We start from the raw sequence: 22,847 nt of genomic DNA, 5'->3' as shown, positions 1-22,847 counted from the left end.
TTACTGTTACTATTATTATTATCATAGATTAAATTACAAAAGAAATTATAACTGTTGATTAAATTAGTCAATGTTATAAGAAATATTGATTTTAGTTTATCACGTAATGAATTTTAATAAAAGAATTGTAAATATTACTACGAGTTTTAATAAAATATATTTTGTTCTTTCAAGCTAAACTTCTCGCTGCAGCAAACAATTTCTTTTTATAAATAAAAATATTGTCTATTGAGAAATATAATACTGTTACATATCATTTATTACTATATATATATATATATATTACGGATATTAGTATAAAATAATGGAAATATGAAAACTAATTTCATATATTATAAATAAATGTAATATAATTTATGCTATTTAAATACTTACGCATATATCAGATTATGTATTTCAACAAACAGTAGTTCACAATTAACAACATAGAGGTCAGCGAATGAAGTTGCATTTTTGCTAAGAACGGACCTAACCTCCAATTTAGTTTCCGTCAATTTTTTCATTCATTGAACGGAGTACGATTACTTTTTAACATTTAGAAAAATTTAACAAATATAAAGATGCCTGATCATTTGGGAGAAGATATGCGAAAAGTAAAAAGTGAGGAGGGAAAGGAAGAAAAGGAAATAAAATGTGAGTTTTAAATCATTTATTTGTCTAATTGTTATGATTCAATAAAATTTATTATTAATATATTATTTCAGCTCTCGATGAAGGAGACATTGCTCTACTTAAAACCTATGTAAGCAAAATATTGTATAATAATCATAGGATAGGAAAGAAAACAATTTTTTATTTATAATAAATTAAAGTTAAAATAAAGACTCTTGGTATTATTCTGTTTAATTAGTCTGTCGTTGTTAAAGTAAACATGTTATTTTTCTGTATAGGGACAAGGACAATATACAAAAAGTATTAAAACTGTTGAAGAAGATATACAAACAATAATTAAACGTGTTAATGAATTAACTGGAATCAAAGAATCTGATACAGGACTTGCACCACCTGCCCTATGGGATTTAGCTGCAGATAAACAAACTTTACAAAATGAACAACCGTTACAAGTTGCACGGTGCACTAAAATAATCAATGCAAATTCTGATGATCCTAAATATATTATAAATGTAAAACAATTTGCGAAGTTTGTAGTTGATTTAGCAGATTCCGTTGCTCCTACTGACATTGAAGAAGGAATGCGAGTAGGAGTGGATCGTAATAAATATCAAATTCATATTCCACTTCCACCAAAAATTGATCCAACTGTAACAATGATGCAAGTTGAAGAGAAACCTGATGTCACATACAGTGATGTTGGTGGTTGTAAAGAACAAATTGAAAAACTGAGAGAAGTAGTTGAGACACCTTTATTACATGTTAGTATTTCATAATTATTAAATTGTTTTATGTAAAATAATAATAATTGCAAAAAATATGATTATTTATTACAGCCAGAAAAATTTGTTAATCTGGGAATTGAACCACCTAAAGGAGTGTTACTATTTGGTCCACCAGGTACAGGCAAAACTTTATGTGCTAGAGCTGTAGCTAATAGAACCGATGCTTGTTTTATTCGTGTTATTGGTTCTGAATTGGTTCAAAAGTATGTTGGTGAGGTAAGTGTAATATGTTCTCACTGAGAGTTAAAAAAAGCTTAACAAAAAAAATATACAGATACAAGTAAATAAGTAAAGAATGTAAATTTACAAACTAGTAATTTTTAAAATATTTTTTCCTGTCTATAAAAGTCTTAATATTTCTAGAACATTTATAAATGATGGATGAATAAATTTTTAATATTTAAAATTTTATTAATTCTTAAAAACAGTTTTGAAAGCATCATTTAAAACATGTTTTCATACATAAATTTAAAATCTCTAACAAAATTTGGTGTATAGTTTTAATACTTTTTAATACTATTATACTTTTTAATAAGTTTTTTAAGCAAGTAAATTCTAAGAAAATTAAATTTAGAAATTTATATATCTTCAACTTACACTACAAATACTAATAATTTTATAGATAATTATATGAAAATATTGATTTGAATAAAATTGAATAAAAAGTCAAAAAATATAAAAACTATTTCATATTTCCAATTATTAATTGTACTTCTATCATTGTTTTCAAAAATAAATGAATCCGAATTGAAATAATATAGAAATTGATTCAATGTTCATTTCACATATTCAGTAAAATTTGTTAATTTTTAAAAAATAAAAATTGATGTTATTAAAGTCTGATAAAAACTATTATAATAAATTTGTAAAAAATATATATATATTTTCCTTAGTTAGAATTAAAGTCTATAAAAAGTACAGTGAATAATAAAGATCATACTACATTTCTCATGTATAATTTACCAGGGTGCTCGTATGGTAAGAGAATTGTTTGAAATGGCACGTAGTAAAAAGGCATGTTTGATATTCTTCGATGAAATTGATGCAATTGGTGGAGCTCGATTTGATGATGGAGCTGGCGGTGACAATGAAGTACAACGTACTATGCTAGAACTGATTAATCAATTAGATGGGTAAAAATATGTTTTATTTTATACATTGTAGATACATTATTATCATTAAATATCTCTAATGACTAATAACATAAGTAACCATAACTATTTTAAATATTTTAGCTTTGATCCACGAGGTAACATTAAAGTATTAATGGCAACAAATAGACCAGATACACTAGATCCAGCATTAATGCGACCAGGACGTTTAGATAGAAAAGTAGAATTTGGATTACCAGATTTAGAAGGACGAACACATATTTTTAAAATTCATGCACGTTCAATGAGTGTTGAAAGAGATATCAGATTTGAACTTCTCGCGCGTTTATGTCCTAACAGTACTGGAGCTGAAATTCGGTCTGTTTGTACAGAAGCTGGTATGTTTGCGATTCGTGCGCGTCGCAAGGTAGCTACTGAAAAAGACTTTTTGGAAGCTGTAAACAAAGTGATTAAATCTTACGCTAAATTCTCTGCAACTCCCAAATATATGACTTATAATTAATTTTATGATGTACATTATTCTTGTTTGTTCTGAATTATATGAATATTACAATATTATTGATTATAATATCTAAATTAATTCTCAATTAAAATAAACAATAAATTGCAATTTATTTTTTACTTAACCATATTTTCGTTGCTTTCTTATTTGAAATAATATTTTCCAGCTTACATTATATTATTCTTTTCAAATCAAGTAGAATTAGTTTTTGAAATTTCATGAAAATTGAACTTTAATGGGGCATCTGGTTTATTGATTAACAAAGACATAATTCCAAGTTCACCTCCATACCAAGAAATTTTAAGCCGTTGACATATCTGCACAAAATAAGGAAGAGTTATGTCACTTTAATAAAATATAATTACATGTACTTTAATTGTATCAAAAGAAGAGTTAAAAAAAATTTAAGAGAAATGGCTCTGATTCTTCAAAACGTTTTAGTTATTTATCAACACAGAAAGAAATATCAATGAGAGAAAATTTATAACTAAATAATATAGACAAGTTGTATGGTATTTCAAAATTGTTAAAAATATTATATAATATTATGTAATAAATACTATTTATTAAATACCACTGGAATCTTTTTCATAATGAAATTTTGCTCGATTTAAGGAATTAACAAAAGAAAGAAAATATAATTATCTATGATTAATGATAAATTGTGAGAATGCCAGTCACAAGGTAATACTGCCTATGTAATTAAAATAAGAAAAAATTATAAATAAGACATAGAACTTGAATATATTAAAAACTACAGATCATTTTTTGTGCAAGTATCAGTCGTTTCTGAAACTAATGGAAAACTTACCCTTAACAACAATACTTGCATATTTTGCTCTGCAAAACGCCTAGCAATACAAGATCTAGGGCCATGACCAAAAGGTAACCATATATATGGATGTATTGATTTTTCATTTACTTTGTTGGCATTTCTTGAATGTTCACGTAACCATCTTTCTGGCATAAACAAGTCGGGTTCATTAAAGTATTCAGGAAGACGACAAATAATTTGATTTTGTGTTACAACAACAGTCTAAAGAAATGAATAAAAAAAATATATATCAAGAATTCAAATTAAAATGTATTTTTTAATCATTAATGTATTTTTATCAAAATATTAGTAAAAGTATTAATAAAATAAAAATATTAACTAAAAAATGAATTCTATTGGAGCTTATAGAATTGTATTGAATAATTTGTATTCTTTTAAGTTATACAACTTACCCCTTTAGGTACTTGATAACCATTAAGAATAGTATCAGTTTGCAATATACGACCTATTCCTACAGAAATAGGATTTAGTCGTAAGCTTTCTTTAATAACAGCTTTGGTATATGAAGCACTTCTTAACACATCTGCTGTTATTGGTTCATGATTAGTTAAAAACTGTGTGGCTTCAATTCTCAATTTTTCTTGTACATCTTCATGTCTTGCTAGATGATACAAAGCAAAAGCTGTGCTATAGCTTGTCTAAAACATTTATGCATGCCTATAATTATTAGCCTATTATTATTGACCTATAGTAATATTAATAAAACAATATGAAATTCAATAGTACAAAATCATATTTTAATGAAGTAATGAAAAAAATAAAAATGATAAAATAGAGTAGAATAAAATATATGCTATTTATATTTTTTATATAATAAATATGCATAAATATGATTATTATATAGCTATATCTATAATCATATGTATTATATTTACAGTATCTATACCAGCAAGTAACATATCACAAGCCATGCCCACAACATCTTTAATGTCCAGAGCAGGGTTTTTTAAATAGGCACTTAAAAATGATTTATGTCCAGTTGTATCTTTGTTTTTTTGCGATACCAATTTTAATGCAACCCTAATAAAATAAACAACAAAATTAAAAAAAGGGAACATTATAAGGAACTAAAAGTAAATTAAAAATAAATTAATTATAATATACAAAATGAAATATTTAAGCCATATTGACATATCTATTTATTTGTGATAAATGTCATTAATTAGTTTCAGTATATAAAACTTTCTGCATTGTTATTATAAGTTATTAATAAGATCAATGATACATTTTTAAAAATTTTCTGCAATGGTAAGTAATTAAAGTAATTAAGATTAAAATTATTGCTTACATTTCCATGTATGCCTGTGCTTCACGTAATTTTCTATATAATGGTGTTTCAAAGAAACGCCATAATTGCAATCCATTGTCCAATTTTAAAATTACACTATTCGTTGTAAAAGCTGCTTTGATTAACTTGGAACTTGTAGAATTTTCACATCTTTCTTCTTTTGAGAAACTATTCAATCTTACATTAAAAACAACCAAACATGTTACTGAAATTAAATATTAAAACAATTATTATTATTAAGAATAAATGTTTTTATCTATTAAGAAATGATATCAATTATTAAATTTGAAAATCACAAAAATTTAAATTTGCAAATAATACAAATTACAAAAAATACTCCATTTTTATACAATAAGAGATATATCACATTACATTCAAGAAATAAGCGTGATAAAAGAGGTAATAAGTCTTCAAATCTTTCATTAGTACATAAGTCAATAAATTCCTGGATGACCTCGTCTGTTTCTTTTAAATAATTAATCACATCTTGAGGTTTACTAGTAACTTTTTGAAACTCTTTTCGCAATCTCCACCATTCTGGTCCATTTCTGAAATTTTAATGCTATATTTGATTAATTTACTTCATTATATACTAATATTGTTAATACTGTGCCCAATATTTATTTTATATACTATGAACTGTATGTACATATACAAATATTTTTAATAATTAGTTTCTGTACATATAACTATGTATTTTTAATAACACATATACATATGTATAATTTGTATTCTTATTTCTTTTAATTAAACAAATAAAATTTTTCTTTTAATTAATACAAATAAACATAGTAAAATTTGATAAACAATTATTCACAAACAAATTATGCTATATATACAATATTTTAAGATTATTATTATATGTATGTATATAACAAAAATTTTGCAAATCAATATATTATAAATTGTTGTTGCCTTTACATCAAATAGAAAAATATATATCTTACGTTTGTTATTAACTTAGTAATAATTAAATAACATAAATAATTAACAATATAAATTACTATAATAATTTCATTTATGTATTATGTAAAAAATAATAACTATAAAAATAATAAAATGTGCTAATACAATGTAACACGATGTATTGAAAATTATAAAATATATGCATATTACGTGGGTAATAAACCGCCAGTGTTGTATATGTCGGTACGATCTTTTCGATATTTTAAAAGTGCTAAATGACTCCTTCTCTCCGGATATAAACCTGATTCTGCTTTAAAAATCTCTGCTATATCTTCCGGTCTAAAAACCCATACAATATTTACATTGGGTACTATTTCTTCGCGTACCAGTGGACCAAATTGTTTCAGCCTTTTTCTTGCAGTTTCATATAAATTTGTAAAACTGTAATCACCTGTTGAACATTAATAAATATAATTTTAATAAATATGATAACAATATAATCAGGCTGAAAAAATATTTTTATTTCCGAGTATTATAAAAAATACATGAGCTTCATTTACAAAGATTAAATAATAAAAAATAATAGTATGTATAGTATATATACATACAGAGTATCGTGTATACATATGTATATACATATGAAATAAACATGTATTATTCTCTTTTATAATAATGTAATGATAAACATATTAAAGACTTTATTTAAAATACTTTTATTTGTAGTAGTGCTGATATTGGTGTGTTTGACAACCTAATGTATAATATACATACATGTATAATATATTTTAAAGTAACTGCTTTTCTTACCAATAAACGGTAGATACTTGTAAAGTGTTCCAATAATTGGCAAAGATTTTGGTCCAGGAATATCATTAAAGGTTCTTGGTTGACGATTATTCGCTTTAATGTCACATTTTGTAAGAGTATCAGAGTAAAATTTAACATCTAGTTTTTTCGGTGCCACACATTGACTGCACTTTTTCAACCATGTGTACATTGCACTTACACAGAAATGATGAATTAAAATTAAGTATTACGTTCTTTTAATAAGCAATATTTAACAAGAATTCAGGAGTAAAGTAACCACATCGGACTGATTTTAAAGACTATGCCATGTCTGAACCATGCTTGTTCAAGAATGCGTCGGTTCTTTCTTATTTGATCTCTCATTCTATGCTTCATCTTTCCTTGTCCAATGTGTATAGAATTTAAATGAGCTGTGTACGCATAAATTTGATATTTTGGCGATAAAACGTTTCATTGTAGCGAGTTTTATTACCAGCTGAATGTGGTTTGTTTCCAAACACAAGATTATTTCGATTTTTCGTAACTTAACTTATTGTTAAAATGAAAAATTAAATTCAACAATTAGTAATATTTATCAAGTAACGATTATAGATCACATCACATGTAGTAATTATACTAAAACTGATAATATACTATTATACTACATTTATAATTAAATATAATAGGTGAAAATAATAACAATCTATTTTGATACTTAAGTAAAAAATGAAATTTTAAACGAATGCTATGTAAAATAGTTCTTTTTTATTAAATTGAAACACCTATAAAAAACAAGAAGAAACAATTTCTTAAATATGTTTATGTATGAATATGTATATTCGTATGAATATGTATATTATACTAAACAAAATTTCAGGACGATTAGTTTTAATGATGTAACATAAAATTTAGTATAAAATTACCTGCATATCGTTACATGTTACAACGATATATTATAGGTGATTTAAAAATAGTTAATGTTACAATTGTTTTAAAAGTTAGCATATTTTTTTTATTATGTGGATGTTTTATTATTTATAAATATTATTTATAAATTATTATATAATTTAAACTCTACATTATTAAATAATTTTTTTGTTATTTCTTATATTATAATGTTTAATAATATTCTTGTTATTACCTGATACATTAAAAATAATTTTATAACTTATAATTTATTGTTATAATTTCCACGATAATTTTAATTTTATAGTTATGTTTTAATTTTATAATTTTTATAATTTATTTTTAAAAACCTTAAATTCTCTTGTTATTATAAAACGAAAAAAAAAATATTTAAAAGTTTTATAATATTATTTTTAAATAAACGTACAATTTGCGATACTAACTTTTATGCGACTTGAAGTATTTGATGCGTTCCCTGCTATTTTATTCATTATACATCAAATTAAAGATTCATGTAATGAATAAAAGATATGTGTTATTCATGCAGTATCCAAACTTCTATCGATCGCTTTACTCCAGTTTAACATTTTTGTTTTGTATTTAAAATGTTTTCAAGCAATTCGAAATTATACATGAATATATAAAATTATACATTTTATCTATATTGGATATACAAGAAATTATGTATGCATACATATATTTTACAAATTGTAGACAATCGACTGAAGAATAATTTCAGAAGAAACAACAAAATTTTTATATATTATATATACATAGTGTCTGTATTATATATGTATAATTATATATATTAGACATATAATTTTATATATATTCTATATTCATTTGTAAGATTATAGTTAATATACATATACATATACATACATTATATAATGTATATAATTATATGTGTATAATCATGTATGTATATATAATACATTATGCATAAAATATATTTTATATTATATTAATAAACAATTTTTCTCTATTTATTATGTTATATATTACATTATGTTTCAATATATATGTATAAATATTATGTGTGTAATTATTACAAAATTCTTTGTGAAAGAAAATAACAGAAAATACCTATTAATGAGATTATTGCAACATCATTCGTATTGTATGACTTAGCGTCATCGGTGGGAGAATACAACAACAAAAATTGCTCGTTTGCATTGGGCCTTCGACCACGTTCTAACTAGTTACACGTTAACAAAAGTCATTGTCATATGACCTTATTAAAAATAGTTATAGTATATTATATATAAGTATAGTATATTATGTTTTTATAAATGTAGTATATTAATGGATTATATATTTTTATGCATTTATGAGAAATTTGACAGTATGAAATTGCACAGAATAAACATAATTTATAAAACGTATAAAATACCGAGAATACAATATAGTACTTTTTACAATATTTAATAAATAAAGTAATTTCCTATTTAGGTTCCATTCTTTTCATTATCTTTATAAAACTATAAAATTATATAAACATCAAACAATTTACCGTTTCTTTTTAATAATTCTGTCAAATTTTTTACATTTTTTATCCATAGTTATAAAATTTTTGTTGTTTTCGTAAAATTAGTCTTTTTGTGATATATTTCTAACTATCGTGCGTATCATGCGAAAACAAAGTTTCAGTTTAAATAGTAAGATCGATAAATAAGCCGTTCAAAAGAATATAATTAACATTTAAATTTGCATTAGAATTGAGCATTAATTATATCATTTTTTTTAATGAATAAACTTACGAAAATAATTTCTTTCTTTCTTAAAAATTGAATATTAATCTTGCACTTATGTAATGAAATTAAGCAATTAATGGAAAATGGAGTTCATCAGTTTGGTTCATCATTTTTCTCTTGAAAAGTTCTACATGGTCGCGTTTCACACATTACTAATTTCAACACGATCATAGAATGTGTTTTATTTGTTTCTTATCGTGTTCGTTGTACGATAACGATTTTCATTATATTTATTTATTATATTTTTTTATATAATAAAATATATTTATTTTATTATATTTTTTTATATAATAAAATATATTTATTTTATTATATTTTTTTATATAATAAAATATATTTATTTTATTATATTTTTTTATATAATAAAATATATTTATTTTATTATATTTTTTTATATAATAAAATATATTTATTTTATTATATTTTTTTATATAATAAAATATATTTATTTTATTATATTTTTATTATATAATAACGATTTATTATCCAATTAATACAGAAGTTGGATAGAAATTTGTAATCATTTCCGTTCAAATTCGTAATCAGATATTGAATCTAATCATACTCATTAATCAATTAATCGTTGTTAAGACCAATCAATACTCACGAATAACTTTTGTAATTGGCAATCATTAATCAATAATTTTTAAATCATTTAACAATTAATTAATATTTTATTGGGGGTCAGTAATGTATATTGGAATGAGCATGTTCAAAAAATTCTTTATATCACTTTAATTCATCAACTGTCTAAGAAAAACCTGCGAATTCTGATTAAAAAGCGTATAACTCTTCTATAATATATTTTAAATACTTCCACACATGATTAAAAACATAATGAAACGTATTGTGACAGCATAATTTGGAATTTAAACAAATCGTAGCATAATTGAAATGTAAACGTATTATGACAATTTGCAGTATTTTTGAAAAGAAAAGTATCTTCATTTATTCACCGGCTACGTGATATGAAAATATTTTAGAATAAAATGATGTATCTTGAAAGTTGAGGTTTCAAACTTTAGAACGAACCCAGATGTATTGTACGACTTTTTTTTTTTTTTTTTTTTTTTTTACAAAATTATAAGAGTTTCAATGTTTAATGCTCGACTGTTTAAATGTTTAAATATTAATGGGAATCGCTGTAATTATTTAAATAATGCCCGACATTTGGATGTCGCATAGTGAACGAAATCGATATCATCCGACCGACCGACAAACACGACGACAAAGAAGCAGCACATTCTACGGTCGCGTCCAAATTGGCACTGCGTGCGATGCGGCAACGTCGCATTTGTCGGTCGCATGCTTTCAGACGGAGACCAGTTTGTTTTCTGTCGCATCGCACGCACGACGTCTACACAACGACAATGAATAATTTCGCAGAGCTGTTGATCCTCGAGGTGCAGAAGAGGCCCGTTTTATGGAACAAATGCATCCAAAACTCAACAAACCGGTTATTAGTGGATAAGGAATGGGAAAATGTGGCAATGCTATTAAAAAGAGACAGTAAGTCGTTTGAATCTATCAGAACTCCGCGCATATTTCATTTATTTCAGCTAAATTTCAATCAGTAAATAAATTCTTACCTGAACGTGAACTTCCATTGTACAGGATGTCCCGTACTTTAATGTCCAAACGTTGTCAGTGTATTCTATGGACAAAAATCAGACGAAAATATCAATTCGTTGGAAAATTAATAACAAAAATATGTAACTTAAAACTGTAATTCGTGTCATCCTTCTTTATTCAAATGCAGAACTGATATACTATTAATCTACGAAATACTATTGAATTTACTGTGAACTGAATTTGTTTTTTTTTGTTGAATTTTTTCACATGCAGTCTTGATTTTTGTAATCAATTCATTTCGCGTAAATGCTTCCGTATTGTGAATTTTTACCTTCGAAGATATTATTTCGGAAGTAGAAATCTGAAGATTTAAATTGTGACCTTGAAGATCTGAAGATAGGTCTTTCTCGATTAATCTATTGTTGGAAGTGACATTGTCGTACTTTGCATTTTTGTTGTAATTTTTTAACAAGGTATATTTCGCCGCGACAGCGACCATAAAAACGCTAGCGACTCGGGGGCAACTCATCACAATCAACAATGTCGAATTAAATATAAATATTCATAGAATGGGCAACTTTTTTTTACAAATATACAAACAAATATACAAACAAATAAACATTTAAAGTTAGGGATCGAAAAGGTGATTGAAACTTTTAAGTTTCTATTTAAAGTTCTACATTTACATTTCAGATTCTATTCAATTTTCTATTAATAGATATTATATATTATTAATATATAAATGAATAGAAAAATTTATGTTGAAATTGTAGTATAGAAATTGATCGATAATTATTAAGTAAGAAAATTAAATAAATATACAATCTAAAATCTTTGTAAGAATACAATCTTTCAAATAAATTTACAAAGATTAATTTTGTTTATTTATTTGATTTTTATTATTTATATATATTTTCCTAATTTTATTATAATATTAATACAATTGATTGTATATAATTATATGATTTATTTTATGTGTAATCATATATTTTTTAACAATATTATTAATATTAATTATTTTAGGTTGTGAAAATAAATTCGTTTGCATCATCAATGATGAAATTGTGTTCTTTACAGATGAATGAAGTAACCTTGAAAGTTTCATCTTTTTATTAAAAAATTGCATGAAATGATTAACATTCCAGTGTTATATACTACCCTTGGCAAAAAATTTTTGATCGAGTACATAAATGTATTTATAAATATTGAAATCTTTCTTATATAAGAATCAATTGAAATCGCTGGTTCTAGTTTTCTATATATTCGAAGCAACTGTAATAATATTTTATACCTAAAAGATTTTTTTTTTAAATTTTCAAATACTGACACTATTATGTCTGATCGATAATTTTTTACCAGATTCAATTATTTAATATTGGTCTAACATGTTTATTGCAATAGTATTCAGTTGTTACAATTATCGACAACTTAATTTATTCTCTCTTTATTTCCCAATATATTCTTTTTTGAATTTTATAATCATCATTGTTAACGTCAATCGAGTACATTGAGTGCAGTATGTGTATGATTACTTGTGAAATCATTTAGACTAGATCAGATTTGTCGAATTTCTTTCCTTTCGCGAATTATAATTTTTCCTCCAGGTTCCACACGAATTTCACTCTTAATTAATCGATTCTTCCACTATGTGCAAATTAGCTATTATTATATACATTTGGTTTAAGTTCTGTAACCCCATGCCGTAAGATTTTCTTCTTAGTCTTCAGTAAACATTTAGTTATTTCAAATGCAGTGGCGGTTCGAAATTTTTCTCGATATATAAATATATTTAGTAATTTATTTGTATTTACTCGTGATATTTAATCTTATCAACAATTCTATATAATTTTCTTATATAGAAAATAATAAAAATCTACTGTATTTATAGTGTTTCGAAAGTTGCAGCACCCTTGTGATTTCAAGTCGAATTACCACTGATAATACTTATGTTACATCGTCAGATGCAAAGCACTGAAAGCATTATATAAAATGTATTATTGTATTTATGATCTTCAGTTTGAAGAATTGAAATTGAAAATTCAAATTCACATTCCACTGGACTACAATTTGCTCTTTCTTTCAAATCGGAATATATAATTCCACGAGTATAACTCAATATTGCAACTCAAAATGTTAACTTTGTCAATTTATGGAAAAATATTTTTCTATATTCTATTCGTATGATGTGTGCATGTTTTCATGACCTATAATTCGACTTTTCATTATTTATGACTGGACTATGGTTTCAACAATTAATTATTATTACATATTATTATGTTACTTTATCCTATTTTGTTAAAAAAAAATCGATATGAATGTATTTTTAATCTTGATTACAAAAAGCGGCTGATGGAACTCGTGCAGCATATGGAGGAGAAAGAAACGGAGTAAAGTAGATATGGAGGAGACTCTTCCTTTATAGCTCTCAAAGAGGAGTGGCCAATTCGACAGGCCTGATTTAGACAAAGGATCTGTTTATCGTTTATTATACAATAGACAAATATTTGTTTCAAACGTAAATTTAAAAAGAGAAATAGGTACTTTCTTTACCTAACTTGCAATAAATGTTACTTGAAAAAAAAACTAATATGAAAATTAAATGAAACTTAATAAAAAAGAAAAGAAAATCTGAAAAAGTCAATACAGAAATAAAATTACCTAATAGAAAGAAACAATGTTTTTTTAGCTTTTTACTAATTACTACTTATAAGATCACATTAACCAGAGTCATCAATTTGATAACAATAATCAGCCAATTTTAAATTGGTTTCAACAAACGCTTTATTTTTCAAACATTTTGTCAGAGGTTGCTTGATTTTGAGAGTTTGATCATCGTCATCTAAGAGCATTCTCTCTACAGTTGTAGAAGAAGGGAGTGGTATGTCGTATTTAATGAAAATCCTTTGAATTGGTGAATATCTATCCAGCAGTACTTCAACTGCTGTTCAAGTATGCTGTAATTCAATTACAGTTCATGGTTACAGTAATTAGCAAAAAGTTTGAACCACTGTAATTCAACCGCAACGTAACTAAATCACTATGCCGCAGAAGTACAATGTAATTGAATTACATAATTGAATTACAATGCGATTCAATTAGCGCAATTGTGTTCCAGAGGAGGAAGTGAGGCTGAAATGGCGCAACTTGAGGGACCAGTTCCGGAGAGAGTTGAAGAAGATGAGGAAGCCCCGTTCTAACGATCCTGGCGATCCACCTATCAGCAATTACAGGGGGAAATGGTTGTACTTTGAAATGCTTTTGTTCCTGAAGGATACCATGATGCAGAGAAAAACGGAGGACTGCTTCAACAATAATTTGGTAAACGCGGAGGAAACGGAGTGCAAGCCGCAAGATATTGTGAACGACGAAGATTTAACAGTTACCGAGAATTCGCCTTTAACGTTGATGTCTCGCTGCTCCCCGGATGTCATTGACATAGCTCGGCTGTCGTCGCGCAACGAGAAATTTCGGACCGCCAGAAACGGTTTGGAACCACAAAATTCAGAGATGTTCGAGTCGCGAGTTCAGCGCTCGGGTTCGCGACACGGTTTCGAGAGAAGGAGGAAAAGGAAGGCGGTGAGGTTGTCGGACTTCGAGGAAAATATGCTGGAGCTAGAAAATAGGAAACTTTCGATGTTGATCGAGAAGGGATCGTCGGGGGAGAGGCACGAGTCAGAAATCGACGAGGACGTGCATTTCGCCAAATCCCTGGTGCCATTTCTCAGGAGATTGAATCCGTTGAGAAAGCTGGTCGTCAGGAACGAAATTCAGAATTTGCTGATCAAAGAGTTGCTCGACGAGTCTTCAATCTCGTCGAGTGTTTCGCAGACTTCCTTCACTACTCATTGTAGTAACAATATATAATTGTTCGCGTGCTTTATAAGAATTTAGGAATTAAAATATTTTCTTAATGGGCAATTCCTTTTCTTGCCACCGTTCAACTTCTCAAAATTCTGAGGAGTATGCTCGCTAATAAATCTTTCGCCTTCGAATTGACAAGATTTACGTCTGTGCTATTGGGTATTATTTGAATAAATAATTGTTTAAATAAGAAACGAACTGGGCTTTTATGCAAATTCGTATTTTTATTGTAAAAATTGTAAAAAAACCTCGGTAAAAAAAATTGTGGTACATATCAAAACAGTGTACTTACGATACTTTATATATTTTTTCATATTACGTGCATTTTGTGCAATACATTACATTGTAATATTTCCTACAAATGTAATAAAAATCCGTGATTTAATTATTTCAATGAGTTAACTCAAATAAAAGATTGTTTGATCTGATTTATTTATTATTTATTTGCATTCTAAATGTTATTAATGAAATTTATTGATATTAATGAAAATCATTTGTTGTTTCAAATTTATATTTGTTGATATATTTGTATTTTTCATATATTAATATTTTATTATATTATTATATTATATATCGTATCATATTATTTTATATAGCAACATTAATATCATTGTCTATTGGCATGTGACAATTCCCCTATTAATTTTAATTGATGCGATTTTACATAAATAATAAGTAAATAAGTAAATAAATAATAAGTAATAATTGAAAAATTGTTTTCACGGCTGAATCTGCCATAGATTCGAAGACTGAAGCCTTCATTTTACAACGACTTTCTAGAATTTGATGTACGATTTTCTTCTGCTATTTTATTGAACATAAACAAGATACAACTTATACAAGATACAATTTAATAGTAATTATTAACACTAAAGCAGTCGGCTTTTAATATTATAATATCAAAATATTCTACAAATCTAATGTATATGCAACATATAAACTTAAATGATAAAAATTATTTTTATGAATTTTATTTTCATTTTCATTTTATTCTAAATCAATATTAATTAATATTAATTTTATTCTAAATCAATATTAATTAATATTAATTTTATTCTAAATCAATATTAATTAATGAATATGAATCTGAAATTTGTCATATTGATTGTTGGTTGTAGTATTAAATATATATTTATATATTATTAAATTACATGATCAGATATACTTCAATAAAACAGTTTAAATCGACAATTTTCGAGTATATGATTCTCAAGCACATTTTTGCACGTCGTTCTAGCAAAAGATCTCGCAAGTTACTTGTTAGTAGACGCGCAACATCGCTCGATCGGATGACTGCGATGGTATCCATATATAGCCAGTTGTCGTTGGCGATCGATCAAATTTAAGCCAATCAATAACCAATCCATAACGGTGAAATAAACTGTGAAAATTGGAACATCTCCAACATTTTTCCGTGACTAAATTTATCATAGTTTCGAAAATTGGAATTTTCTCTTTGCGACAGCCCCCTAAAACTTGTCATGCGATCTGTTTTTCATCATTTCAGTAAACTTTTTTTTCACAAATTTATTCAAAAAAAATTTTTCAATAATATAGTAATTATAATTTTAACAATATTTTTCTGCGTTCAACTTTCTATTATTGATATGATATAAATATGACGTAATAAATAGTGGATATTATATAAATATTATATAATGAATTAGTAGAATTAGTATAAATATAACAGATAATATAAAAATAATGCAAATTAATTATTGATATAACACAAGCAGAAACAGTTTACTTTGCAAACGATACAATACTAATTTTCCTTATAAAAAAAGGGAGGAGAATAGAGTAGTAAAAAGGGCACGTAACGATACTGAACGTATCGTTATACATACATAAGAGTGTATATATGTAAAGATCGTTGATACAGACTACGTGGAACATCTTTAGAGATCCATCACCTGTTTAGTGGGGATAAGGTGAGAGTATAAAAGCTGAATTCCTCATTTCCTTAGGATCATAAACGATTGGATTTAATAGTACCTGCTGATCTTCTTCATTCAAAAGTGCCCTCTTTATCAAGATGAGAACAATTGTAAGTAATTTTTCTTTGTCTCTGTTCGTTCATCACGTTTAAACAAATATAACACGAATAAAATATCTTGTTCTCGAATCGGTTTGTCAGACGTAAGTGTAATTGAACTTTTTTTATTAGATTTAGGCAGTGCGATGTTACTGGTGTAAAATTGTTGATTATTGGTTTAATTATCAATGATTTTTTAATTCACAATTATTATCGATCTTCTAATTTATTGTATACTTTATTGTGCTCTTTTAAATTTAAATTGTGAATGATATTTTTAATTATATTATTAATCTTTTAAGTTATTACTGTATACTTTTAAATTTAAGTTGTAAATGATGCTATTAACTACATGATTAAAAAAGTCATTACTAGATTTTGTTATTTATATTTCAATTATGGATATTACTAATTTACTACGATATCATTAATCTTTAATATTCTATTATTAATTTTTCATTGTTATATATTTTTAAATTTAAATTGTGGATTATGTGATTAATTGATGTTATTAATTATATTTTATTACAATATTATCTACTAATCTTTCAAGTCATTATTATGTTAATGCTTTTAAATTTAAATTGTAAATAATATTATTAATCGTTATTCTCAATCGTATTATTAAAACATTTATTAATCCTTGAATTCACTATTTATTTTTATTATTTAAATTGTGGATGCTACTATTAATCGACATTATTAATCTTCCAATATTGTATTATTAACCTTCCATTATTTATGAAAGTATAAAAATAAATTTCCAATTTATAATGTACAAAAATAAATTCAAATCATGAATGACGCTGTTAATCAATCATGTAACTGTAATGAATCAACTAATAATTTATACTAGACATTCGAATCACTGAGAATACACTTTGAATTATCATTCCATAAATTTAACATTTTTCTTTTTTTTTATTAATAATTTATATTAGAATCACATTTGAATCATCAAACCAATATAATTGTCATTCCATAGAATTATTTTTAAAAATAAAATATTTTTCTTCTAAAGGTTATTAAATTTATGCTATATGTGTATGTATATTTTATATTTGGAAAAATTCTTATCGTTAACACGCGCGCGTATGTGTGTTGTGTCTATATGGGTATAAATATTATTAATTTATATTCAAATTGCGAATATATAGGATGATCTTTAGTCTTATGTTACGACACGAGCAACCGCAAAGAATACAAAGCAAACGAAATCGACGACGAGTTCGCAAACTCGTCGTAGGTCAGGAGTTAAATGACCCGCATTGGCATCTTACTTTCACTCATCTCACTAACACTACGTCGATCCTGCCGATCGTAGATCTCTATTTTTGTTGAAGCTTTATCCTTCAATGAAAAAAAAAAAAAAAAAAAATCGAATCGGTTAATTCTGTGAAACTTAACGTGAAAGAAACTCTGTTTGTACTATAATATTTTATTATATAGATCTACTTATTATATAGATCTATTTAATATATATCTACTAATATTTTGTTGCAAATATCATTTAAAAATTAATTTCTAGAAAGTTAGAAAATCTTAGCGATAAATTTTTAAAAATTTTTAAAAATTCATTTCATTGCATTTCAAGTGATAAATATTAAATTATTTTAAATGTTATAATTTCTGTTATTTATTAAAATAATAGTAGTTGTCAGTGGACTAATTTAATATATTTATGGGAAAATGGAAGACGAAAATGTATAAATTATCTAAAGTAAAGTATTTACCAGAATGTATGGTAATTTCTATTTAGGTTCCATTTCTTTAGCTTTGTATTGTACATAAAAATTTAAAAATGTATAAAAATCTGCAGTCTAGTTATCATATTTAATGAACATAAAAATTTAATTTTCTTATTTACGGAAAAATTAATAAATTTTTAATTATATAAAATTAAGCTAGAGATAGTGGGAAGCACTAAATATCAAATATTCTAAGTATACTATATACAGGATATTTTCAATTTTCTTCGTTAAAAAGAATAAATTCTTTGGCAAAGATTTTTTAAATTAAAATCGAATAAATATTATATAGAAATTATATAAAAAGATATTTTGAATTAAAACCGAATACATATTATAGAAATTATACATTCTATAATCAAATATATAGAATATTAGAATATAATATAAAATGAAATATAGGATATAAAATACGTAAAATAGTACGATCACATTAGTTTCTATAATAAATTATTTACTATTCCGTGGTCGAAAAAATTTTTGTCCTTCAATCTTCTTAAGTTTAATTATTAAGAAAATTTACTTTAAATGTAAGCGCAGATCAAATACTTTGGAGCTTTATATTTAAGAATTTTAAAAAATTCAAACTGTAGAGTTAATATCTTTGTTACTACGAACAATCAGTAGTTGTTAAATCTGATTTAATAAACTAACAATTTTTACTGATTAGGTGATAGCGATAATTTTTGGATTGGCAGCAGCACAAGATTCGAATTATAATGTTCGTAACAGTTACCACGAGGATAGATCGAATCCTCCAAATGACGAGAGGAGAGGCCCATTGACGACCACACCTATTCCAATTTTACATTGGAACAAGCAGCAAGAGCACGATGGAACTTACAAAACTAGGTACCAATTTTTAATTTAATGCTTTTCTAATACATAAATTAATATATAAATTCATTTTGTATAATATTACATTATATTACTATATGTACATGTATATATGTGTGTGTGTATGTGTGTGTGTGATAAATATAAAAATATAATATAACATTATAATTAAATTACAATGAATAAATTAATATGTTAATACATTATAATATCGCATATTTATAAATATAAATATGCATCTAAAATTGAAAGTAGAAAATGTTTTTTATCTTTCATAATATTATTTATATCATTGTCTATTTATTCATAATATTATTAATCATTATTTTATATTATTATGAACCGTTGAATGTTAAATAATATATTTTTTTACAAAATACTTTATAATTGATTAATTGAATATCGTAATTTTATGATTAATCGAATGTTAAAAAATTGAACATTAAATTGAATGTTAAGAAACTAATATATTCTGAATTAATTTATAAATATTATTAAATATTACATAATTAAATATTTTACAATTAAAAGAACAAGTCAGAAATGTTTTATTTTGAGATCTTTATTTTTCATTATATTATACAATCTATAAGTCTGTTCTTAATTAATATTATATAATCATTTTTTCATTCTACATTTCAATATATGTTATTGTTTAACATATATTATATTACATACATTAACATACTTTATATATATGCTAATTTATTAAATTTATTTCATTTAATTTCCCGAGATTACATGACAAGTGTAAACTAAATTTTACAGTGATACATTCAAAAAAACATCGAATGCTACAGATTATTTACAAATCGTCAAATCTAATATAATTGATCGAAACGAAGCTTACGTAAATGTTACGAACAACACAATTTTACAACAGAGACTTTCACAATCGCAATACGATAGCGGTAAGATAGAAATTTGCCAGCGAAAGCTCCATTTTAAACGCGAAACGACGATGACGTGGGCACACGGCTTCGAAGATGAGGCGAAGCCTTCGAAGAATGCGATTCGAAATTTCATGTGAATAAATTATCCGTAGTTACGAAACGGGAAACAATATTATCGCCGAGGAGAGCGGTTACATTAAGAAAGTAGGCGAAGGCGAGGAACAAGGAGAAGCGTTGGTCCAACAAGGAAGCTTCTCGTACACGAGTCCCGAGGGGAAGCTGATCACCATCCATTATACGGCCGACGAGACTGGCTTTCACGCGACCGGAGATCACATTCCCACGCCACCGCCAGTCAGTGAAGAGATACAGAAAGGCCTCGACCTCATCTTCGCAGGCATTCGTCAGCAAGAGGTACGTCCCACGATTTTTCCTTTTCCTCGCTCTCTGATTCGTTTCTCTGTTCGCTCTTTCCTGCTCCCTCTTTGTCCTTCGATCGTTCAATCGATACTTTCTTTCCTTTTTATTTTGTCGTTTCGTTAAGTTTGAACATTGAAACTTGTTCTCTCGCTTGAAACAGAAACTTTAGTTCGTCGCCAAGAAATTAATGTATGTCACTTGAATAATTATTTTTTTTCTTTTTTTTTAAAAAAAAAAAAAAAAAAAAAAAAAAAGGAAACTCTTATTAGATCGGTTTGTAAATGATTTAAAAGTGCAAGATTGCATAGAATTCACGCAATCTGGAAAAGTATGGTGTTTTCTATAATATTTGTTGCAGAAAATATTTTATTTTTTTTAATTACGTCTTCGAGAATATAGATACAAATTTATCAGTCAGTGAAGAGATTCAAAAAGACCTCGACCTCATCTTTGCAGGCGTTCGTCCCACGATTTTTCCTTTTTCTCACCTTACGATTCTTTTCTCTATTCACTCCTTCCTGTCCCTCTTTCTCTTTCAATTGTCCAATTAATATTTTCTTTGTTATTGTTGATCCCTTATCTTGAGAAAGTTTACTTTGAAACTTTCTCAAAGTGTTATTTTATATTCTTCTTTAGTTAGAGATTAGAGAGTTCTAATATTTAAATAAATTTACGCAATAACGTCGGAAAGAAGATTTAATTTTTATTATCAAAATAATTAATTTATATTATTATATATTATATATTTGTGTATTTTTAATTAATTTGATCGTCAAAGTAATTAATATAAATAATTGAAATATTTTTATTTTAGTTATCAGTAATTACCATCGACGACTAGAACGTTACTTTCATTATCGAGAACTTTCATCATTTTGAAAAATTAATTCAACCATTGTCAATCATTATATTACTGATAACCTTAATTAATATTTATTGTCAATAATTCAGTATTTCCTCATAGATATTATAAAAAAATTAATTATAATTAAAAATATTATAAATATTAATAAAATTATTAGAATTATATTATATTAATAAAATATAAATATACTATTTACCTATGCACGTATTATATATAAATTTATATATATTATGTCTGTATATAGTATATCTGTTCACGAAAGATTATTACATTACTATATATAGTAATTCCATAAGAGATTAGAAGTTATTATAAAATTCATATGTTCATATATATTTTTGAAAGAAATATACACATTAATACATCATGCAAGCTAAGATACGAGCTAAGATAATGCAAATATATTACTTGTTACATTTTTTTTTTCAAACTATTTTCGACAGAACAAAATATTAAATAATAAATATACTTGTCCTAATTAATATAACACATTAAGAGTAATAATAATAATACATTTCAGGAAGCAGAGGCGCGAGAAGCAGCTCAAAAAGGACAACAGCAGCCTTTGAGCCAGCAGATCGAGCGACGAGACAATTACGATAGAAAATTTCGAAAATGAAATAACGATGAAATAAACATTGTTGAGATACATTCTACACGTAGCATAAAAATAACCGATTAAGTCCTTAAGTTAAGACTATTTTAATGTAATAAAATAAATTTAACAGTATGTAAATAATGTAAATGTGCTTTCCTTTATTGGTAGAAGTCATTTCAAATATTGAAGCGAGGGATAATTGTAGAGTAAGTGAATTTAGCAACAAATTAATCAAAAGTTTCATTGATTGATGAATTTATCTATATTAGGTATAAATAGAGTGATGGTGAATTTATTTATATTAGGTATAGGTATAGAAATAGAAATATAAACATGTGTATTAAACATGCTGGTATTAAATGTTTATTTGTAATAATTAACGAAAGTAACAGTACTAGGTCTTTGATTATTTGACAAAAAAGAAAAGGAAGTATTTTTTTACATCTCTTATATAAAGATTTTATATTTCTTATATAAATAAAAATAATATATCCCTATATACATATTTCAGAAATAAATGATTAAGCTAGTC

General features: G+C 25.7%; 4 protein-coding genes across 5 annotated transcripts in view; 3 read left to right on the top strand and 1 right to left on the bottom strand.

Annotated features, from left to right (window-relative positions):
* The first annotated feature begins 432 nt into the window (after window positions 1-432).
* LOC122538379 (26S proteasome regulatory subunit 7) lies at window positions 433-3,119 on the top strand. The gene is made up of 6 exons (XM_043672387.1): window positions 433-633; window positions 705-742; window positions 891-1,373; window positions 1,449-1,613; window positions 2,364-2,530; window positions 2,633-3,119. The coding sequence occupies exons 1-6, from the start codon at window positions 561-563 to the stop codon at window positions 3,009-3,011; spliced, it is 1,305 nt and encodes a 434-aa protein (XP_043528322.1). The 5' UTR covers window positions 433-560; the 3' UTR covers window positions 3,012-3,119.
* Window positions 3,120-3,153: 34 nt separating this feature from the next.
* Window positions 3,154-7,312, bottom strand: LOC122538377 (cytochrome P450 302a1, mitochondrial). Of its 2 annotated transcripts, none has more exons than XM_043672385.1 (8): window positions 6,848-7,305; window positions 6,251-6,491; window positions 5,507-5,682; window positions 5,135-5,339; window positions 4,722-4,866; window positions 4,239-4,484; window positions 3,823-4,047; window positions 3,154-3,328 (listed from the first exon to the last, which is right to left on the bottom strand). In XM_043672385.1, the coding sequence occupies exons 1-8, from the start codon at window positions 7,035-7,037 to the stop codon at window positions 3,203-3,205; spliced, it is 1,554 nt and encodes a 517-aa protein (XP_043528320.1). In that variant the 5' UTR covers window positions 7,038-7,305; the 3' UTR covers window positions 3,154-3,202. The 2 variants fall into 2 exon arrangements, 1 of the variants encoding a protein (XP_043528320.1); XR_006308846.1 differs by having other exon boundaries at window positions 3,191-3,328; window positions 3,823-3,971; window positions 6,848-7,312.
* Window positions 7,313-10,673: 3,361 nt separating this feature from the next.
* Window positions 10,674-22,847, top strand: part of LOC122538384 — a 16,354-nt gene continuing 4,180 nt past the window's right edge. The window contains exons 1-2 of the mRNA XM_043672395.1: window positions 10,674-10,995; window positions 14,174-15,078. Of these exons, the coding sequence (XP_043528330.1) occupies window positions 10,764-10,995; window positions 14,174-14,922 (981 nt within the window). The 5' untranslated portion in view covers window positions 10,674-10,763 and the 3' untranslated portion in view covers window positions 14,923-15,078. The remainder of the gene's footprint in view (window positions 10,996-14,173; window positions 15,079-22,847) is intronic.
* LOC122538386 (endocuticle structural glycoprotein ABD-4-like) lies at window positions 16,814-22,462 on the top strand. The gene is made up of 4 exons (XM_043672401.1): window positions 16,814-16,966; window positions 19,373-19,554; window positions 20,585-20,846; window positions 22,238-22,462. The coding sequence occupies exons 1-4, from the start codon at window positions 16,955-16,957 to the stop codon at window positions 22,334-22,336; spliced, it is 555 nt and encodes a 184-aa protein (XP_043528336.1). The 5' UTR covers window positions 16,814-16,954; the 3' UTR covers window positions 22,337-22,462.

This window comes from Frieseomelitta varia, unplaced genomic scaffold (genome assembly GCF_011392965.1).
Source record: "Frieseomelitta varia isolate USP_RPSP 00005682 unplaced genomic scaffold, Fvar_1.2 scaffold_988, whole genome shotgun sequence".
NCBI lineage: Eukaryota > Metazoa > Arthropoda > Insecta > Hymenoptera > Apidae > Frieseomelitta > Frieseomelitta varia.
Note: the sequence above shows the minus strand (reverse complement) of the source record. Positions and strands in the feature narration are given on the sequence as shown.

Bases quoted from the DNA above. Each gene is read 5' to 3' on its own strand.
- LOC122538386 (XM_043672401.1), top strand. The intron at 19,555-20,584 runs GTACCAATTTTT...AATTATCCGTAG, and splicing joins GATGGAACTTACAAAACTAG to TTACGAAACGGGAAACAATA. The intron at 20,847-22,237 runs GTACGTCCCACG...AATACATTTCAG, and splicing joins CAGGCATTCGTCAGCAAGAG to GAAGCAGAGGCGCGAGAAGC.
- LOC122538379 (XM_043672387.1), top strand. From the start codon at position 561: ATGCCTGATCATTTGGGAGAAGATATGCGAAAAGTAAAAAGTGAGGAG. The intron at 634-704 runs GTGAGTTTTAAA...ATATTATTTCAG, and splicing joins GGAAGAAAAGGAAATAAAAT to CTCTCGATGAAGGAGACATT. The intron at 743-890 runs GTAAGCAAAATA...TTTTCTGTATAG, and splicing joins TTGCTCTACTTAAAACCTAT to GGACAAGGACAATATACAAA.
- LOC122538377 (XM_043672385.1), bottom strand. From the start codon at position 7,037: ATGTACACATGGTTGAAAAAGTGCAGTCAATGTGTGGCACCGAAAAAA. The intron at 5,340-5,506 runs GTAATGTGATAT...ATTTAATTTCAG, and splicing joins ATCACGCTTATTTCTTGAAT to TAACATGTTTGGTTGTTTTT. The intron at 4,485-4,721 runs GTAAATATAATA...TAAATGTTTTAG, and splicing joins TACTTGCTGGTATAGATACT to ACAAGCTATAGCACAGCTTT.